Genomic DNA, 18,581 nt, shown 5'->3' with positions numbered 1-18,581 from the left:
CATATGGAGAGGAGCAACACATGCATGAAAGGAGTTCCAGACAAGAGGAAAAAGCCTCTGACACACGGGCAGATCCTCTTAAATACCAGTTTCCAGACCTGGGCAGAGAATTCATAGACCAGAAGTATGTGGTCCCTAGTCTCAGAGGCAATAGAACAGAGGCAACAGACATCCGATTGAATCTGTCCCCAAGATTTCAGTTTGTGCCTAGTGGGAAGGCGGTTCAAGGTACTTACCCACATGTTCAAAGCATATTTAGGCACTGCACCTTTAAACCATACCAAGGGAGCCCAGTCTTTCTTTGAATCATGAGGCCTGAGAGCTTCCCATGTCCCAGCTGTTGAAAAACCTTGACATAAAACATGTTATGTTGTGTTGAAGCTTTAGATTATCCTGCAATTGAGGATCCGATATAACTATAGTCTTTGAATTTAACATTTTTGTATCAGCCACTGTGACCAAGCGGTCGTTGTCCAAAACTCCAAATAAGTGCATTTACATTCTACTTCTTGTGCTAAACACTTTTAACATTCTACATATTTAAAATCTTTTACAGAAAAGAAAACATTTGTAAAATTTCAAATGTAAAACAAAATTTTTGTTTTTAACAGTTTTAAAAATATTAAAAGACAATTATAAGAAAATTATAAAATTTAAACAGCTTTAAAATTTACAAAAGATAATTATAAGGAAATTATATATACATATCAAAAAATTTGAAATTATAATATTACCAAAAAATGATTACTTTTTATATAAGATAAAAAAATTGTTGTGAAAATTATACAATTAATTACTGTTTCTTAAAAAAATGTAAATACTCACCTTTACATAAAGAAAAATATTGTTTTTTACCAAACAAATAATTTACTCAAAAAGACTGTTATTGTAATAGGAGTATGTAAGATTAACTTATGCGTTTTTGTAACTATAAAAATGTTAAAGTGAAAAGACATATAATATGCTATTTAATGTGTTCATAAAGACAATTTGTTGGTAATAGTAAAGACTAAAGAGTATATTTTAACAGTAAAATATATTTGTGAGTACAAATACACTTTTAGTGGTTATGTAGATAATAGATGAGAATTTGTTATAAATAACCTTTTTGAAATACCTTTTTCAAAAATACCTCTTTTTTAAAAATATTTTCATTTTTACCTTTTTTTTTACACAATTACAATGTGTTAAATTAATTATTTTTGAAAATCCCCATAATAGATTTGTAAATAGATATATACTAGTGTATTACAGCAAAAAAAAGTAACTATTTTCTATAACTAAAAGTTTATCTCTTTACTTTTATATATTGTTTTTACTTACAAAAAGAATTAAATATATATTTTTTTAAAAATTTATTTTATTTTAATAACTTTAAACTCATCTACAACTACTTTCTTTAACTAAAACTGCATCTATTTACTCTTTTTTTTTCAACCAAACAATAAACTAAAAGGAAATTCATCGGTTAGTTGCTCAAGCCGGAGGGAAGGATTTTACAAAAAAAACTTCGGAGATAAGAAAACGCGAAGCACGAGCAAGACAATCTGCCTTCGTATTTGACGCACACGGGATCCAAGAGATGGAGAATAGTGGGAAGGACTCCAGCTAGTTAAACTCATCGAGCAGGTTGGAGAAAGATTACCAATCTTCAGGGACTGCACCATAGTGACTCAGCACAATCAGTCTCGAAATGTTGACAAGCGATCCCTGCAACACGTATCCGCTGCATAGCTGACAACAACGCTTCTAACTCCGAATACAGGGGGAGAGGCTTCATCTTAGACGTTTTGCCTCCAACAACAAGGTTCGCTTCTCACCAACGTAACACCATCAGCCCAATCCTGGCACATTGGTTGCTTTCCAGGAACCATCAATCTAAAAACGAGGTGAAGAAACTTGGACATCCGAAGACAGAGATGGAGCTGACATGACCGCTGTAAAATAGAGCGCCTGCCTCTTCCCAGGCTAACTTATCTCCCAAAACCTGAGCAATTATATTATTTGCCTCGATCTCTAAACCTTGAAAAACTTTTTTTATTTATGGTCTTCGAGATTGCTATAAAATCTATGTTAATTGAAGAAGTTGATCAGGATCATCCTATTGAGAGGCTTTTTTCAAAAAAAAAATCCAAATTTGAGTACACAGACTCATATGGAAAATCCTCTGACGAGACCGAATTCATAAATAAATTCCAAACTTCAGACGAACAAGAACATTAAAAAAAACATGATTAATAGTCTCAAACACAGAATCGCACATTTTACACCAAATATCACATTAAACACTTCAGTGTATCTATTTATTTTTATAGATAGTTTTGACGTATTAAAAATATTTACTTTATGTTATTTATTAAATTTTATTTTATTTTAAAAACTCTAAACCATATATCCGGCAAATCCCAATCTTGTAGTATGTAAATTATTTGCTCTAGTCATAATTATTAATTATTGCACTTAATATGGAAAAAAAAAAAAAAGGTTGACGTAATAGAAAATTAGAAATTGCTCCTCCCTAAAAAAACCAACACTGCATCTTCTAGTGGACAAAAAAAAAACAACTCCCTCTGCTAAAAGGCTAAAACCCCAACTGTATAGAAATAATCAAATAAGTAAAGCAGCAAGTAGCAGAGCAACTAGAACTTGTTTAAAACCTTACTTCTGTGAGAGAGGGAGACAAAGTTGACTTTGAGATCTTCCTGTTTACAAAACAGAACCAAACTCCGACAATGTCACTCATGTTCGCTTCCCCTGTCGTCACCCCAACCGTCGGATCTTTCACCTTCTCGTCCCGCCGCTCCAACTACATCGTGATGTCCGCCGTCCGATCTAACTCGACTTCACTCTGTCCTGTACTGAGAAAGTTTCAGAAGGACTGCGCCACTCCTACACCGTACCTACGTGAAGTAGCCAACGCCATTGCCGATGACATGCGAGCCGGTCTAGCTGTTGAAGGAGGTGGAGATCTCGACATGATCTTGACCTATGTTGACGCTTTGCCTTCTGGGTATCTTTTTTACTTTCTTTTCTTTTATTACATTATGTTTTGTGATCTTAAAGATAATTAAGTTTTTTACTATGGACCGAACTAACTAGACATTAGTTTTAGCAAGAAAAAAGTGTTAGTCCTAATATTTTGATTCCACTGTATTGGATATAGGAATGAGGAAGGGTTGTTCTATGCGTTGGATTTAGGAGGTACGAATTTTCGGGTGCGTAGTGTGCAATTAGGAGGGAAAAAAGAGCGTGTCGTTGCTACCGAATCTGAACAGATATCTATTCCTCGTAAGCTTATGATTGGTACAAGTGAGGTAATGAATCAATATCTTTGTTACATCAATGAGTGTTTAAATCGTTTTACAGTTAAAAACTATTGATTGTATATGTCTCTGAATTGAATGTTTTAGGAACTCTTCGGGTTCATTGCTACTAAGTTGGCAAGCTTTGTTGCAAAGGAGAATCCGGGGCGGTTTCGGTTGGAACAAGGGAAGAAAAGGGAGTTAGGATTTACCTTTTCATTCCCGGTGAAGCAAACCTCTATTGATTCAGGCACACTAATCAAGTGGACTAAAGGCTTTAATGTGTCTGGAATGGTGTGTAAAGTGTTATGACCATAGTTTTGTCTCCAAGATCTTATTTGGTTTCTAACTCTAACAACCCCTTACATTGTGTGCAGGAAGGAAAAAATGTGGTTGCTTGTTTAAATGAAGCTATGGAAGTACATGGACTCGATATGCGAGTTTCTGCCCTCGTATGTTTTCTTTATCTTGAAAATAGTAGATGGAAACTCTTTGTCTTGTGCATAATGTAAGTTTTGTTGATGTTTGTGTGTTTAAGGTAAATGATGGAGTGGGAACATTAGCTGGAGCAAGGTATTGGGATGAGGATGTGATGGTCGGTGTGATTCTTGGCACTGGGACCAATGCTTGTTATGTAGAACAGAAGCATGCCATTCCCAAACTCCAAAGCAAATTTTTTTCTGGAACAACGGTATTATTATTGATTGTTATATATGTACATAGGTTTATCGTAGTTCTCATGCACAACTCTGTTTTGCATTGGAATTAGATCATTAACACGGAGTGGGGAGGGTTCTCTAAGATTCTTCCGCGGACTATTTTTGATGAAGAGATGGATGAGAAAAGCCTGAATCCTGGTGAACATGTACTAGAATCTTATCCTTTCTCTAACATCATTATGTTTTTTTTTGTTAATGTATGCATGGTGTCGTAAGTTTTACAATTGTTTACTGTTTGTGTGTGGATGAAGTTATATGAGAAGATGATCTCAGGGATGTACCTTGGTGAAATTGTTAGGAGGGTTTTGCTTCAAATGTGTGAAACTACTGACTTGTTCGGACAATCCGTTCCTGTCAAATTCTCCACTTCCTTTGCACTCAGGTACTTCTCTCTCACTGTCTATCTCCAACTCCATATTTGGTTATGGTGTCAATTGTAAGAGTAGTAGTTAGGGGTGTGCAGTTCGGTTTACACTTTGGTTTTGGCTCAGTTTTGGTTATATCGGTTTAGTAGAAAATTAAATCAAATAAAAACCACTAGTATTTCGGTTTGATGCAATTTTGGTTTCAAATTCTCTTGGTGTTAGATAAAAAAACGACTATATTTTTTAAAAAAACTTTATTTTATTTTGGTTTATTCATTTTTAATTTGAATAGATGATGCAAGAATCGGTTTTGCCGTTTTGATTCAGTTTCAATCTTGATTCAGTCAAACGATTTCGGTTTGTTCGATTTTATACGTGGAAAACCAATATGGTCATAAACACATTTGGATACGAACATTTCAGTTCAGCTTTGGTTTATATGCTTATCCCTAGTTTCAGTATCCTAAAATCGTATACTGTATCTCAAAGTGGCCGAGGGTAAGGCCTTTGAAAGTTGATTAGCTAAGAAAATGATGATAAATTCCTAAATGAATTATTTTTGTGTAAATTTTGCATAGGACCGAGCATCTATGCAAAATACAAGAGGACAAAACTGATGATCTTCAAATTGTTGGATCAGTCCTATACGACATTCTAGAGGTTGGTTATTAATTTATTAAGAAAAAAATACTAATAACATCCATAATTTGGATAACTGTACCAACCTGATCAAGCTATTGGAAATAGGTGGAAACGAGTCTAGAGGCGAGGAGGAGAGTGGTGGAAGTGTGTGACACAGTAATAAAACGTGGAGGGCGTCTAGCAGGAGCTGGTATAGTAGCACTTCTGGAGAAGATTGAAAAAGATACCAAAAGGATGGGTTCAGGTAAAAGAACCGTTGTGGCTATGGACGGTGCACTATACGAGAAGTACCCGCAGTATCGAGAGTATATGCAAGATGCACTAGTCGAGCTTCTTGGCCATAAGCTTGCAAGTTACGTTGCGATCAAACACACCAAAGACGTGTCTGGGCTCGGTGCTGCTCTTTTGGCTGCTACTAACTCCATTTACTAGTACTTCATGAATATAAACTTTGTTTGTGTGTACATTATATTACATATCAATAAGATCATTACGAGAAGCAGCGAACAAGAAGAAGGTAGAACTATAGAAAAATCATTCTGGTCATTTTTAAATAAATTTGTTTTACACGAACTAATAATTTTGGACCAAAATTTTTCTTTACTGCTAAATGAAACACGCTAGATGAAGTAGAAGTTCTGATATGTATTGCATCGATCTCTTTCTCTTCTTCTCTCTCGATCTCTCCCTAAACCCTAAATCTTTTGCAATGGAACCAAAACTGAGTGGTGGTGGTGTACCGGAAGAGGTGCTTCAGCCGTTGCTCATTGCTTCGGATTCATCCTCTTACTCTCTAGAAGAGTGCTTGAAGTTTCTTCTAGAGTCTTCCAAGACAGATTCAGGGCGCTCCGATCTCGCTTCCAAGGCTATTCTTCCTTATATCTTACGTCTTCTTCCTTCCCGCCATTATCTGAACCTCTCTCTCAAGGTCCTCCGCAATCTCTGCGCCGGCGAGGTTTCCAATCAAAACTCTTTCGTCGATCACGACGGTTTTGCTATCCTCTCCGACTTGCTTGCAGAGAAAACCAAAACCACGGAGGAAGATCTCGACACTGTTCGATTCGGGTTGCAGGTTCTAGCCAACGTTGTATTGTTCGGAGAAGAGAAACGTCAGAGAGATGTGTGGCTTCGGTTTTTCCCTGAGAGGTTCTTCTCAATCTCTAAGATTAGAAGGCTTGAGACATGTGATCCTCTCTGTTTGATTTTGTATGCTTGCTTTGATGGATGCTCTGATCTTGCTTCTCAGCTTTGCACCAGTGATGGCCTCACCATCGTTGCTGAAACTATACGGACTTCATCTTCCGGTAATGATTTGGTTGTTTATCTCTGATTTCAGCAAATTTAAGTTGAGGTCTTGTCTGATTCAAATTGTCATTGTTTTTGTAGTTGGGTCTGTGGATGATTATTATTGGCTCAAGTTACTTGTTTCGAGACTCTGTGTTGAAGACCATTGTTTCCCTCAGTTCTTCTCCAAATTATACAAAGTTGTTGATACGGTTCTTGGTCATAGGGATGAGACGTTCACATCAGAGCAAGCCTTTCTTGTGAGGATGGTGTCTGATATTGCAAATGAGCGGATAGGACAAGTGTCAATCCCCAAGGATACAACTTGTTCCATTCTTGGATTATTCAAGAAATCTCTTGACGTTTTTGATTTTACTTCTAGTGAAAGATCTGAGCTTCCTACGGGTTCAACTGTGGTAGACGTAATGGGTTACTCTCTCGTACTAATAAGAGATGCTTGCGCTGGAGGTAGCCTTGAAGAACTCAACAAGGAAAACAAGGGTTCAGTTGATACTGTTGAGTTGCTCTTGTCCTCTGGACTTATAGATCTTCTCCTTGCTCTGCTTCGTAGACTTGATCCTCCAACAACAATAAAGAGGGCTCAACACCAGAGTCCTAGTTCTTCTTCTTCTTCTTCATTAAACCCTTGTCCATACAGAGGATTCAGGAGAGATATTGTGTCTGTGATTGGGAACTGTGCGTACAGAAGGAGAGAGGTACAAGATGAGATCAGGGAGAGAGATGGGCTCTTCTTAATGTTGCAGCAGTGCGTCACCGATGATGACAACCCTTTCTTGAGAGAATGGGGCTTGTGGTGTCTGAGAAATCTGCTGGAAGGGAACCAAGAGAACCAGCAAGTGGTTGCTGATTTGGAGATTCAAGGATCTGCGGATGTGCCTCAACTCCGTCAAATTGGTCTCAGAGTTGAAATTGATCCTAAAACATCCAGGCCTAAGCTTGTCAATGACACCTGAAGCTTCATTGCCATGGCTCATGTAATTTGATTTCTTATTCTAGTTAGAATTAGTATTATGTGGTTTCTTTGTTCACTAAGTATTAGCTGATGTAATTCTTTTCCATTTCAATAAATCTCTTTTTCTTGATTCTTTCTTTTTGTGACTCTGTATCTGTTATTTCTTCTATACTCACCAATGATGCTAGTCTCGTTTTCTACAGGGTCCATAATTTTATATGTACTCATAGAAGATGTATCCCCTTGCATATTTGGTTCTATTGAGACTGGTTGAGAGACTTGAGTATGGTATGCAGTTTTGTTTACATGATAAGAAGATTAGATGTATCTAGAAAGAAGACCATTTTCACTTTACTTGTTTGTGGTTGCAGCTGAGGGTGCTCAGAACCGACTCGAGTTCACCGTTGTAAGACCATTTAACTGGATTGGACCTAGGATGGATTTCATCTCTGGCATTGATGGTCTTAGCAAGGGTGTCCCTCGGGTCCTAGCGTGCTTCAGTAATGTGAGTATACAGACTCATTCCTATTAACCCGAGTTAACAAACATTTTGGGCTATTTTCAAGAACCTTCTGCGACATGAGCCTCTCAAGCTTGTAGATTTGGGAGAGTCACAGATAACCTTTATCTACATCAGAGAGCCTGTCCGTTTGATCATTGCGAGTTTCATCCATTGCCGTTCTTAAGTTGTAATGCTATCAAAGAAGTTGCATCTTTAATATATAGCCATTACTTTTTGCATTGGTCAAGACATTCATTTTTGTTTGAATAGATGATACAAGCTAAGAATCGGTTCTGGTTATGTTTTGATTTGGGCTCAGTTTGTTCCATTTTAAACTTGAAAGCCAATATGGTCATAATAAACACATTTGGATACTAACATTTCAGTTCAGCTTGGGTTTATCCCTAGTTTCAGTATCCTAAAATCATAGACATATATTGTATCTCAAAGTGGCCGTGGGTAAGGCCTTTGTCCTTTGAAAATTGATTAGCTAAGAAAATGATGATAAATTCCTAAAATGAATTATTATTGTGTAAATTTCGTATGAGCATCTATGCAAAATACACGAGGACAATACCGATGATCTTTCAAATTGTTGGATCAGTCCATGAATTGGATAACTTTACCAACTTGATCGAGCTATTGGAAATAGGTGGAAGCGAATCTGGAGGCGAGGAGGAGAGTGGTGGAAGTGTGTGACACAGTAGTGCAACGCGGACGGCGTCTAGCAGGAGCTGGTATGGTTGCAATTCTGGAGAAGATTGAAGAAGATACCAAAAGGATGGTTTCGGGTAAAAGAACTGTTGTGGCTATATGACGGTGCACTCTATGAGAAGTACGTGCAGTATCGAGAGTATATGCAAGAAGCAAGATGCACTAGTCGAGCTTCTCGGCCATAAGCTTGCAAATTACGTTGCGATCAAACATACCAAAGACTTTTCTGGGGCTCGGTGCTGCTCTTTTGGTTGTTACTAACTCCATTTAGTAGTACTTCATGAGTATAGATAGAGACTTGGTCCACTTGTTTAATGAACATTATATTATATATCAGTAAAATTGTTACGAGGAGCAGCGAACTAAAAGTAAAAAAAAAAAAAGAATCATTCTCAAAAGTCATTCTGTTCTTTTATATGAATTTTTGGACACGAATTAATTTCAGAATTTGTTCATATTCAAACAAGAGAATTTTTAATCGAGTTTGGTTCATATGTATCCCCTACTGTGTGAACAAATTAAAAATTCTAATTATGTATCATCAATATTGTTAAATGAAACACTCTAGATGAAGTAGAAGTCTGAATTTCATTCTATAAATTTGTGTTGTTCCAAAAAAAAAGTTAATTAAGTTTTAAATAAAAGAATTTTTAATTTGACAAATATTTTCTAGGTCTCTGAGCTGATTTTTCTGGTTAAATCAATAATTTTCATAAAAACTTCGTTTTATTTATTTGACTGGAGAGTTTGGCTTAAGAACCTGTTTCGAAGGTACTCGTGAAAATTCAAAGTGAGATCTGAAAGAAGAAAAATCCAAAGACATCTCGTCTCCTCTGATCGCTCACGATTATTCCTGAATTCTCCATCCCCTGAGAAAATGGTACTGCTTCCTTCTCTGTCTCTTCTCCATTTTGTTCTCTTTATATGTTATCTTTAACGCCTCAATTTTGATCAATCTCTCTCTCTCTTTCTCTCTCAACTTGTCCAGATCCGATTCATATTACTGCAGAACAGACAAGGTAAGACTCGTCTTGCCAAATACTATGTTCCTCTCGAAGAATCCGAGAAGCACAAGGTCGAATACGAGGTAAGCAATTTCAAATCGTCTCTGTCCTCTTATTAGGTTCCCAATTAACTCCAAAGCTCGTTTCTGATTCTTAATTTTGTTTCCTCCCACACCAGGTTCATAGGTTAGTGGTGAATCGTGACGCGAAATTCACCAACTTCGTTGAGGTTTGTGTCTTGTTGTAACGAGATTAGGGCTCTTCAGACACTATTTTGCCATGAAGAAATTGTGAAATTGTTCTCAGTTTGAGGCATTAAAAGCTGATTTATGTAATTATGTGTCAGTGCTTAGTATCAAGATCTTTATAGAGAGAACTCGAAATAAGCCTCAATGAGACATGAAAATGTGATTAAGAACCAACCAACATTAGGGCTATTGATACTAGCACAGTGTAGGCATTAAGCTAATTTGAGTATTTGAAGAGCATTGCCTTGTCAATTGAGAAGGTATTAGTCGTTGTTTGAGATGTTAATAGAAGCTCTGAGGCAGAACCCAACTCATCTAAGATCTTTATAAAGAAGTAGATATGTGTCTTATGAGAATGTGATTAAGAAATGGATATTTTGGAATGCATTTTTTTCTTTCTTTTGTCAGTGGTTATTATTGTGAATCTGTCATGTGGGAAAATGATAAGACTGTTCTACAACTATATTTTTCAGTTTAGAACACACAAGGTAATATACAGGCGTTATGCTGGATTGTTTTTCTCCGTGTGCGTGGACATTACTGACAATGAGCTGGCTTACCTGGAGAGTATCCATTTGTTTGTGGAGATATTGGACCATTTCTTCAGCAATGTCTGTGAGCTAGATTTGGTGTTTAATTTCCACAAGGTACCAAACCTCCTTTGTTGTTATTACCCCTTATATATTTAGTTTCTCAAACTGCTTCCTTGGATCCTTTCACCCTTATAGTTAGCATATGATACTGTACAACCACTGGTTTTGAATAGACCTGGGATTTTGCTTCGTCTTTTCGCTACTTAGAAGCTTTGAACTAGTTTAGTGAATTCAATGTTTTTAAGGGTGTTCTGAAAATTTTCACCCATGGAGCTTCTAAGGGCCTATAGTAAAGCTTGTGTTTGCCAAAATCAAAAGCTAGTCTCGTTTTCTTCTCACTGTATTTGTTGTCCCAATTTTAAGCTGACCATAATGCCCGGTAGATAAATATATGTATGCAGCATCCTCAAAAGCATTCCACATTTGTGTCTACTTATGTGGATGCTTCTGTTTTTCTAGATTTGATCTGTGTTTGTACTCTAATACTTGCTACTAATTCCCTATGATTTCAATTAAAAGGTGTATTTGATACTCGATGAATTCATTCTTGCTGGGGAGCTCCAAGAAACAAGCAAAAGGGTGTGTATTTTTGTTTCAAGCTTTCCTCTTTCACTGAGATGTATCACACATTCCCTTGCTTAACCGCTAAACTTTTAAATGTTGGGAACAAATATTTTCTTGCAGGCAATCATCGAAAGGATGTCAGAACTCGAGAAGTTGGAGTGATGATGCTTAATGCGTGCTTGTCCATCTGTTTTTTCTCTTTCTTTCTTGGCGTGTCTGGAAGATTAGCGATGCTTCGGTGAGTTGCAGACAAATGGTGGTGTTAAGATTGTGAATGACATTGAATGATTCTGCTGAGATCGTTCACCCAAAGTTTGTTTATCTGTGATTTTCATTTCAACTAGTGAGGTTACTTTTCTATCTATCGCAGACCTTGAATTCTGTATAAAATGTTTGTTTCGCAGAAATTTTATCACGCATATAGTACTGAGAAGATACGAAACTTAGTTGATAGTAACTGTGACATTATCAACGAAATAGAAAGACAAATAGTGAGGAATGTGAACAGTATCAAACTTTCTTTGATGAATTGATTCTCAACACAACTTTAAAGATCCTCGGCAATCTATTCATTAGCCCGTATCTGTGGCCTTTGCTGTTATACAAATCCATCTCTGACCTCCATTGGTGGGATTCATCAAGTCATAGAAAGTAGAAACACAGGAACACGAGAACTTTTCTTACCAACCTAACTCTTCAACTCTAAGAAGTTAGCTGCCAAGCTCATCTTTACGGGGAGACACTTTGTAAGTTCCTACATTATTCGAACACACATGAACACATACACTAAACAATATAGATAAACCAGGGCTTATAAGTGTCATGTATCTTTTCTTACCAACCAACTCAACTCTAGTAAGTTACACATACTGAGCTGGCAAACGCAATTTTACGAAGAGAGACATTACTAGTTCCTGAATCAATCAAACAGAAACACCAACACGAAGATAAACCCAGGGCTTATGAGTCATTTATCTAATGCGATGCCCCTAATACCATGGTTCTGTTAAGTCTATTGAGGCAAGCAATTTCCTCTAGTTCTCCTAAGTTCTTCCAGTCTCACTGAAGTTCCCAAGCTCTCCAATAACTCAATGAACTCTCAATGGCTTTGCTCTTCGCAACCCAGGCACCAACTTCAAGTAAGAATCAGTAACCCCATTCTATATTTTTTACCTAAGTCCTCATATTATTCTTAGATAAACAAAATTGTGCACAAACATCAAGCTTGACAAAGGTTCAAGGTCTACCACTTAATTGTAACACTAACCAATATCTATACATAAGACTCACAGGCCATATGTGTCATCTATGTTTCTTGTATAATGCCTACATCGTTCTATGGATTTGCTCTTCTCAAGCATTACAATTACCATTTCTAAATTCCAACTAGCAAGATCCAAAGCCTCATAATTCTTCTTAGACAACACAAAACTGTTACACAAATAGTAAATTTGACATAGGTTCAAGATCTAGTACTTCTTAATTGTAATATCACATCCATAGAAAAAAAAAAGACAAGAAAACGAGTGATGAATAAAAAGGAAGTCAAATCTTGGTCTTCTTGGGTTTCACAGGACATACTACAGGAGAAGCATCATCATCACCTTCTTCTTCATCATCAGACAAGATTTGGTCGGGGACATCATCATCTGGAACATTATGCTTCGTGATAAAATCCTTGAGTATCTTCATACTTTCCACTTTCATCGAAACCAATTGGTCCAATACAGTATCACCCTTGTTTGATGAATCAATGGTGTAGCTCTCTGTCCCAAGCTTGAACTCGGCTTTAACAAGATTCTTCACAGGGACTGAAACGTGACTCTCAATCTCCATATCGAGCCTGAGATTAAAAACTAAAGAAGAGGAAAGGAATCAAAATTTACAGCGTGGTAGTAGGCGCAGAACCCTAATAATGAATCTTAGTTTAGCTCCTTCGGTACCTGAAAAGTCAATTTTGGTGGAAGAAGAAGAAGCAAAAGGACGATGATAGCCGACAATTAATTATGAGCGGATTACAAGTTTTGCTTTACCCAAATAATTACCCTAAGAACCGTTAATAATTTTTCTTGTCCATAATTAATTGTAAAATCAATTTTATAATAAATTAAAATCTATTATATATTAGAAAATCAAATAATCAATCGAAATCAAATAATAAAAAAAATATATTATTAAGTCAATAGCTCTTCTTCCAATTTTTGTCAATAGCATCTTGAACGAAAAACTTAGATTAAAAAGAGCTCTGCTGATATGTAAAACAACTATGTGTGACTACATAGAGCATCAAGACAAGATTTCCACATAAACAATATCTTGAAGATTTAACAAAGGTTAACGAATATACTCTTGTAGCCAAAAAAGCTCCAAGATAGGGAATAAATATTGTTCAAAATACAAGCCAAATACACAAAAAGACCACAATTTTTTTTGTTATATACCTCTTTTTTCCAATCCTACTGAATTGTTCGGAAGATCGAAAGTCACCAAAATAAATTGGTATTCATCAGGATAACACTCCAAATATACATGAAACTTGTAATTAATCTTTTCGTCCTCGCTTGAGATTAGTAAACTTTGAAGGAAATAATTGCTTACAACAAAACTAGAGACAACATTATCAGGCCATGCATGAGCATGAGCTCATAGCTTATAATTTTGGCACATCATCAACTCTTTTTGAAACTTTATAGTCTTAAATTAGTTTTTGAATTTAGTTTTTTTTTGTTGTTATTACAGTATATGAAGAATGAAGAAGCAAAGAAGATAAGAACAGAGGAAGTTGCAGTTAACGGTGTTAACAAAGACTGAAGTTGGATTATAGTTAGCGTTTCCAATCCAAATCCATCAGCGTTTCAGGTTAAAGCTCAGATGAACAACTATCAACAACAAGGATTTCATAAACATCGTGTTGCAGTCCACACAGTTGACAAATGCTACAAAATTCATGGCTTTCCTCCTGGATGGAAACCTAAAAGCCAGCATCTAAACTCCAACCAGAAGTTCTTATCACCAGCTTCCACAAATCTTGCTATCACTGATTTTGTTTCAGAAATTGACAAAGGTGTGGCGCTATCAAATGATCAGATTCAACATTTGGTTTCTTATCTGAGTTCTAAACTGCAGCCTCAGATGACACCAACATCCACCGGTGCTACTTCAGGTGTGAAACCAGCAGAGAACCACTCTTATTACTACTCTTTATCTAATAAGATAGTGAACATGGATACTTGGGTAATAGATACTGGTGCTATACTCACCATGTCACCTATGATAAGAAGCTTTACCAACAGATGATTCCTACTCATGATACTAGAGTGAATCTACCTAATGGAGTTGGTGTGAGAATAGCTGGTTTGGGAACTATTAAACTCAGTGACAGATTAATTCTGCATAATGTTCCACAGTTTAAGTTCCATTTGCTCAGTGTGAGTTCATTGACAACACCGATACAGTGTGGTTTTTGGTTTGATTCTTATGGCTGTGAAATTCAGGATTGTACTCGGGCATTGATGATTGGCAGAGGTAGACAGCAGAACAAGCTCTATTTTTTGGACCTGCAATTTCAACCATCAAATCAAGTTTTACCAACTGTTTGTGCAACCATCAAGAACGATTTCAAGACATGACATCAAAGATTGGGTCATTTGTCAAATCAAAAGCTACATTCTCTTTCAGAATTATTATCTACTTCATTTTCTAAGAGCATAACTCCAGAAGAGAATCATTGTAAGGATTGTCATCTTGCTAAGCAAAGACATCTGCCCTTTGTAAACAGAAACAACAAGACAAATAAAGCTTTTGATTTGATACACATTGACACTTGGGGTCCATCCTCGGTCTCTTCATATGATGGCTATAAATATTTCCTCACTATTGTGGATGATCATTCAAGAGCAACATTGATATATCTTCTGAGGAATAAGTCAGAGGTGATCAGTTTCTTTCCTGCTTTTGTTTCTATGGTTGAAACCTAGTTTGAGATAAAGATTAAAGGAGTTCGTTCTGATAATGCTCCTGAAATTCAACTTCAGTCTTTGTTAACACCGTTAACTGCAACTTCCTCTGTTCTTATCGTCTTTGCTTCTTCATTCTTCATATACTGTAATAGTTGTTGTTTTTAACATCTACGTCTAGTCTATTAAACATTAGAATGCGTGTACATACATTAAAAAAGAATTATTTTCATGTAAAGAGAGTTCAACTGATACAAGTTTTTGGTCTCTGCGGTTGTTGAGCATGCAACATTAAATTTACAGTAAATCCTTTGCTTCTTTGGTATATATGCAAGTCACAACGTAAATATAAATATCTTTGGAAGTAAAACATATATATGGGCTGTTAAAATGTAATAAATCTCCACAAAAACCAAATGTAGGCTAACAGCTGTGGGATTTCATCTACTGATAGTATACAATAAAAACGAAGCAAACAAAACGGGGTGCTCTATAATAAGATGCCAGCAAAATAACGCACATAAAATGGGATACTGATTTAAAAGCCACACATTGCAAATAACAACGGCGACTATAGTGGCAACCATAACTGCAAGCACGCCAACAGTCATTCCCAAGAAAACCAAACCTATTGCTAACTTCTCTAAATGCATCATATTTCTCTTCCTTCTTATCGAATCAACTATTTCCTCAACCTTGGATTCATTCCCTTCCGCACGAAACCGAGAAATCAGCAAACCTGGTACGCTCATATCCAGCTGCGGTCCCGTATCTGCCATGTGCCACTCTTTATGTTTCATCTCTGCTCCTTGCACATCATCCAGCTTCAACAAATAGCTAATCCTAATTCGATATTCATCATCTATTAGCTTTCCTTTCTTCTTGTTTCGATTCCAGAAGGGGTATAGTACTTCATTTCTTAAATCCTTCAATATTCTCAAAACATTAATATTCCTAATGGGTTTATCGATTTTTATATTCTTCTCCATCATTTCACGTTGAAGCTTCTTGATCATGTCTTGTTTCTGGAGCTTACCGTAGAGAGAAACCATCGAGTTGTATGGGGAAGGTTTCGAGAGGAAACCGAGATCTCTCATCTTCTCAAACGTGGCCTCAGCTTTATCTAGTATTGTTTTCTCAGATTTAGTGTAAGATTTCAAGAGAGTGTTGTAGACAGAGTAATCTCTCATGTTTTCGGGGATGCTATCAAAGAACTTCTCCGCTTCTTCCAAACCAAGCACAGTCTCAACCAGATGAAACCGTGTTGGAATACAAACCAAGTCCTACACCTGATGTTTAAAGAGACTATCATTAATATATAAAGGGTTAGGGTCAATCCACTAATTGCCAATTGGTTTTTAGTTGTAAACCCAAGATAAGCCCAAATTTAACATATTGAAGTTAGTAGACTAACCTCAAAGGGCTTTAGAAAACTGTTCAGTTAAACGAAGATCTTCGACGAGGCCTCTGACGTAAGAGGGCTTCACTTGATCCCCTTGTTCTTCCCTCCATATTTCTAAATACGTCTTCACAGCCGATTGGGTTCTGTAGGAGCGACGAGTCAAACAAGTACCTTTGATACTATGATTAGCGAGAATACGTCTCGACTGTCGTTGAAGAATTTGCGTCGTCCAAATCATCTCTAGTGAGGGAGATGACTTACGGTTTCCATGATATTGTATTTCTTGGTGGATTTTAAAAGATGCAAGTATATATTTTCTTTTGCTCGTAGAACATGTTATGTGGTAAACAAACCAAACCGACTGTATTTTTATATGGGCTTTGTTCCAAATCTTTTCAAAAAAGCCCTTCTCTCTTGTTTGCAAAATTAAGTCAAGACATTGTTATTTTATTTTTTTGGGTAGGAATTAACTCCTAAACGGTAGGTACAATGACCTGATAAGAGATTGATAAACCTTATAGATGTGAGTTTGTGTTGTAGAAATACTAATTTTAATAAATGTATTATGTTAAATTCTCAATAAAAAACGGCACATATGTTGCTACAATATATGAGTTGTAATTAACAATTTATATTTCTAAAATAATATATTGCAAATTTAAAAATTGAAAAGATTATGTATTTCAAACATTTTAAAGATTTATAGATTGAGATAAACTCTCCGACCCTATTTTCCATATATAATAACTTTTGAGTAATAATACCATCTTCACTTACCAAAAAATACCAATTCTTTTAAATCAATCTCATAGATTTAAATTTGTGGTAGTGATTTATCTTTAAAAAATTTGGGTTTTTAATTTTGATTGAACTCCTTTGTGATATATTTGTTAATTTGTAATTTTTGAGGTTGATTGATGGTGTTTTTTTGGTTAGGATAACACCACCGGTTTAGAGGAGATCGATCATTGAGACAAGGTCATCTCTATATACATTTTTTTGAGACATTTATGAAATAAATCCTGAAGTTCATACTTATTTACAGACATGCCATTCACATTTATTATTAAATATATAAATATTATTCATTCATTTTAATTATCGGGTATTCTTCCTATATTCTCTCCCACTTGATTACGAGTTTCCTTTTCACTTTTTTGAGATTTGATTCTTCTACAAACAAATAAAACAGCATTAAATTATTTTCGGAAATAGAAACTAAATATCTTAACGATTTATACTAAATTGATTTTGCAGCTTCTCTTTTAAATTTTGTTTCTTACGTTTTTCTACAATAAGAGAAAATCGCATTTACTAATACACCGTAAGAAAAACAATAATATCTTATTAAACCATAATTCTACAGTAGCATATTCCATAAACTCCTAACAAAAAGCTACTCAGGAGATAAATCGCATTTACTAATACACCGTAAGTTCTTTTTTCTTTACAGTCAATAAATCCCAGGGGTAAAACCCTGGTTATTCACCAAAAAAAAAAACACTCACATAACACCCTACTCTCTCATTGACACTATATATAGTTTTCTTTCACCGCAGCTCATAACAAAACCAAAAGCGATAAACTTATACACAAAAGCCACTACAAGAAAACAAGGCGATAACTGATGGAATTACTGACGGGGCTAATCCGTCAGTAATTACCGACGGTTTACCCACGAATATCTGACAGAAGATTAGTTTGTCGGTTGTTCGTCAGAAAATTACTGACGGACAAAATCCGTCGGTAATCCGTTAGTTTTTCTAACGGATTACTGACGGATATATAATTTTCTTCGCGTGTGTCAAATTTTGGTCGGTGATTTTTGATCTGTCGGTAATTTGTCAGAAATAACCGACGGAAAACTGACGGATATTAACTCTTCATCGGGTGTGTCAAAATTTGGTATGTTTTTTTTGATCCATCGGTAATCTGTCAGAAATAACCAATGGAAAACTGACGGATATTAACTTTTCGTCGGGTGTGTCAAAATTTGGTCTTTTTTTATCCGTCGGTAATCCGTCAGAAATTTGGTCATTTTTTTATCCGTCGGTAATCCGTCAAAAATAACCGACGGATAACTGACGGTTCATATGTGGATAATGTAAAATCTTCCTAACTTAGCTCCATAATGCATTTTGTAAGAGAGAAAAAATCAAATTAAGATTGAAAAAGGGAAAGTTTTCATGGTCTTGAATCTAATAGACACAAACACCAGGTTTAAATAGAAAACCCAAAACCATAAAGTGAAAGGAGAATCAAAGTTGTTTACCTCTGTATCGGCTCCCAAGATTAATCTATAAAATTTGGATG

At 36.0% G+C, this 18,581-nt stretch overlaps 4 protein-coding genes and 1 pseudogene across 4 annotated transcripts; 3 read left to right on the top strand and 2 right to left on the bottom strand.

The window, feature by feature from the left end:
• The first annotated feature begins 2,535 nt into the window (after positions 1-2,535).
• Positions 2,536-5,530, top strand: LOC104742283 (hexokinase-like 1 protein). The gene is made up of 9 exons (XM_087486610.1): positions 2,536-3,010; positions 3,164-3,314; positions 3,411-3,596; positions 3,680-3,754; positions 3,841-3,993; positions 4,072-4,167; positions 4,273-4,403; positions 4,965-5,046; positions 5,134-5,530. Exons 1-9 carry the CDS (start codon positions 2,733-2,735, stop codon positions 5,458-5,460), a joined length of 1,479 nt encoding a protein of 492 aa, XP_087342736.1. The 5' UTR covers positions 2,536-2,732; the 3' UTR covers positions 5,461-5,530.
• A 98-nt stretch (positions 5,531-5,628) lies between these two features.
• Positions 5,629-7,341, top strand: LOC104743925 (uncharacterized). Its single transcript, XM_010464953.2, has 2 exons — positions 5,629-6,332; positions 6,415-7,341. The coding sequence occupies exons 1-2, from the start codon at positions 5,672-5,674 to the stop codon at positions 7,284-7,286; spliced, it is 1,533 nt and encodes a 510-aa protein (XP_010463255.2). The 5' UTR covers positions 5,629-5,671; the 3' UTR covers positions 7,287-7,341.
• Positions 7,342-9,084: 1,743 nt separating this feature from the next.
• LOC104742284 (AP-2 complex subunit sigma) lies at positions 9,085-11,329 on the top strand. The gene is made up of 6 exons (XM_010463276.3): positions 9,085-9,381; positions 9,490-9,588; positions 9,684-9,734; positions 10,227-10,400; positions 10,866-10,925; positions 11,031-11,329. The coding sequence occupies exons 1-6, from the start codon at positions 9,379-9,381 to the stop codon at positions 11,070-11,072; spliced, it is 429 nt and encodes a 142-aa protein (XP_010461578.1). The 5' UTR covers positions 9,085-9,378; the 3' UTR covers positions 11,073-11,329.
• Positions 11,330-12,301: 972 nt separating this feature from the next.
• Positions 12,302-13,038, bottom strand: LOC104742286 (uncharacterized). Its single transcript, XM_010463277.3, has 2 exons — positions 12,854-13,038; positions 12,302-12,766 (listed from the first exon to the last, which is right to left on the bottom strand). Exon 2 carries the CDS (start codon positions 12,744-12,746, stop codon positions 12,456-12,458), a length of 291 nt encoding a protein of 96 aa, XP_010461579.1. The 5' UTR covers positions 12,747-12,766; positions 12,854-13,038; the 3' UTR covers positions 12,302-12,455.
• Positions 13,039-15,306: 2,268 nt separating this feature from the next.
• LOC104743924 (putative pentatricopeptide repeat-containing protein At1g43010) lies at positions 15,307-16,506 on the bottom strand (annotated as a pseudogene).
• Between the last annotated feature and the right edge of the window lie 2,075 nt (positions 16,507-18,581).

This window comes from Camelina sativa, chromosome 14 (assembly GCF_030686135.1).
Source record: "Camelina sativa cultivar CO46 ecotype springtype chromosome 14, ASM3068613v1".
Taxonomy (NCBI): domain Eukaryota; kingdom Viridiplantae; phylum Streptophyta; class Magnoliopsida; order Brassicales; family Brassicaceae; genus Camelina; species Camelina sativa.
Note: the sequence above shows the minus strand (reverse complement) of the source record. Positions and strands in the feature narration are given on the sequence as shown.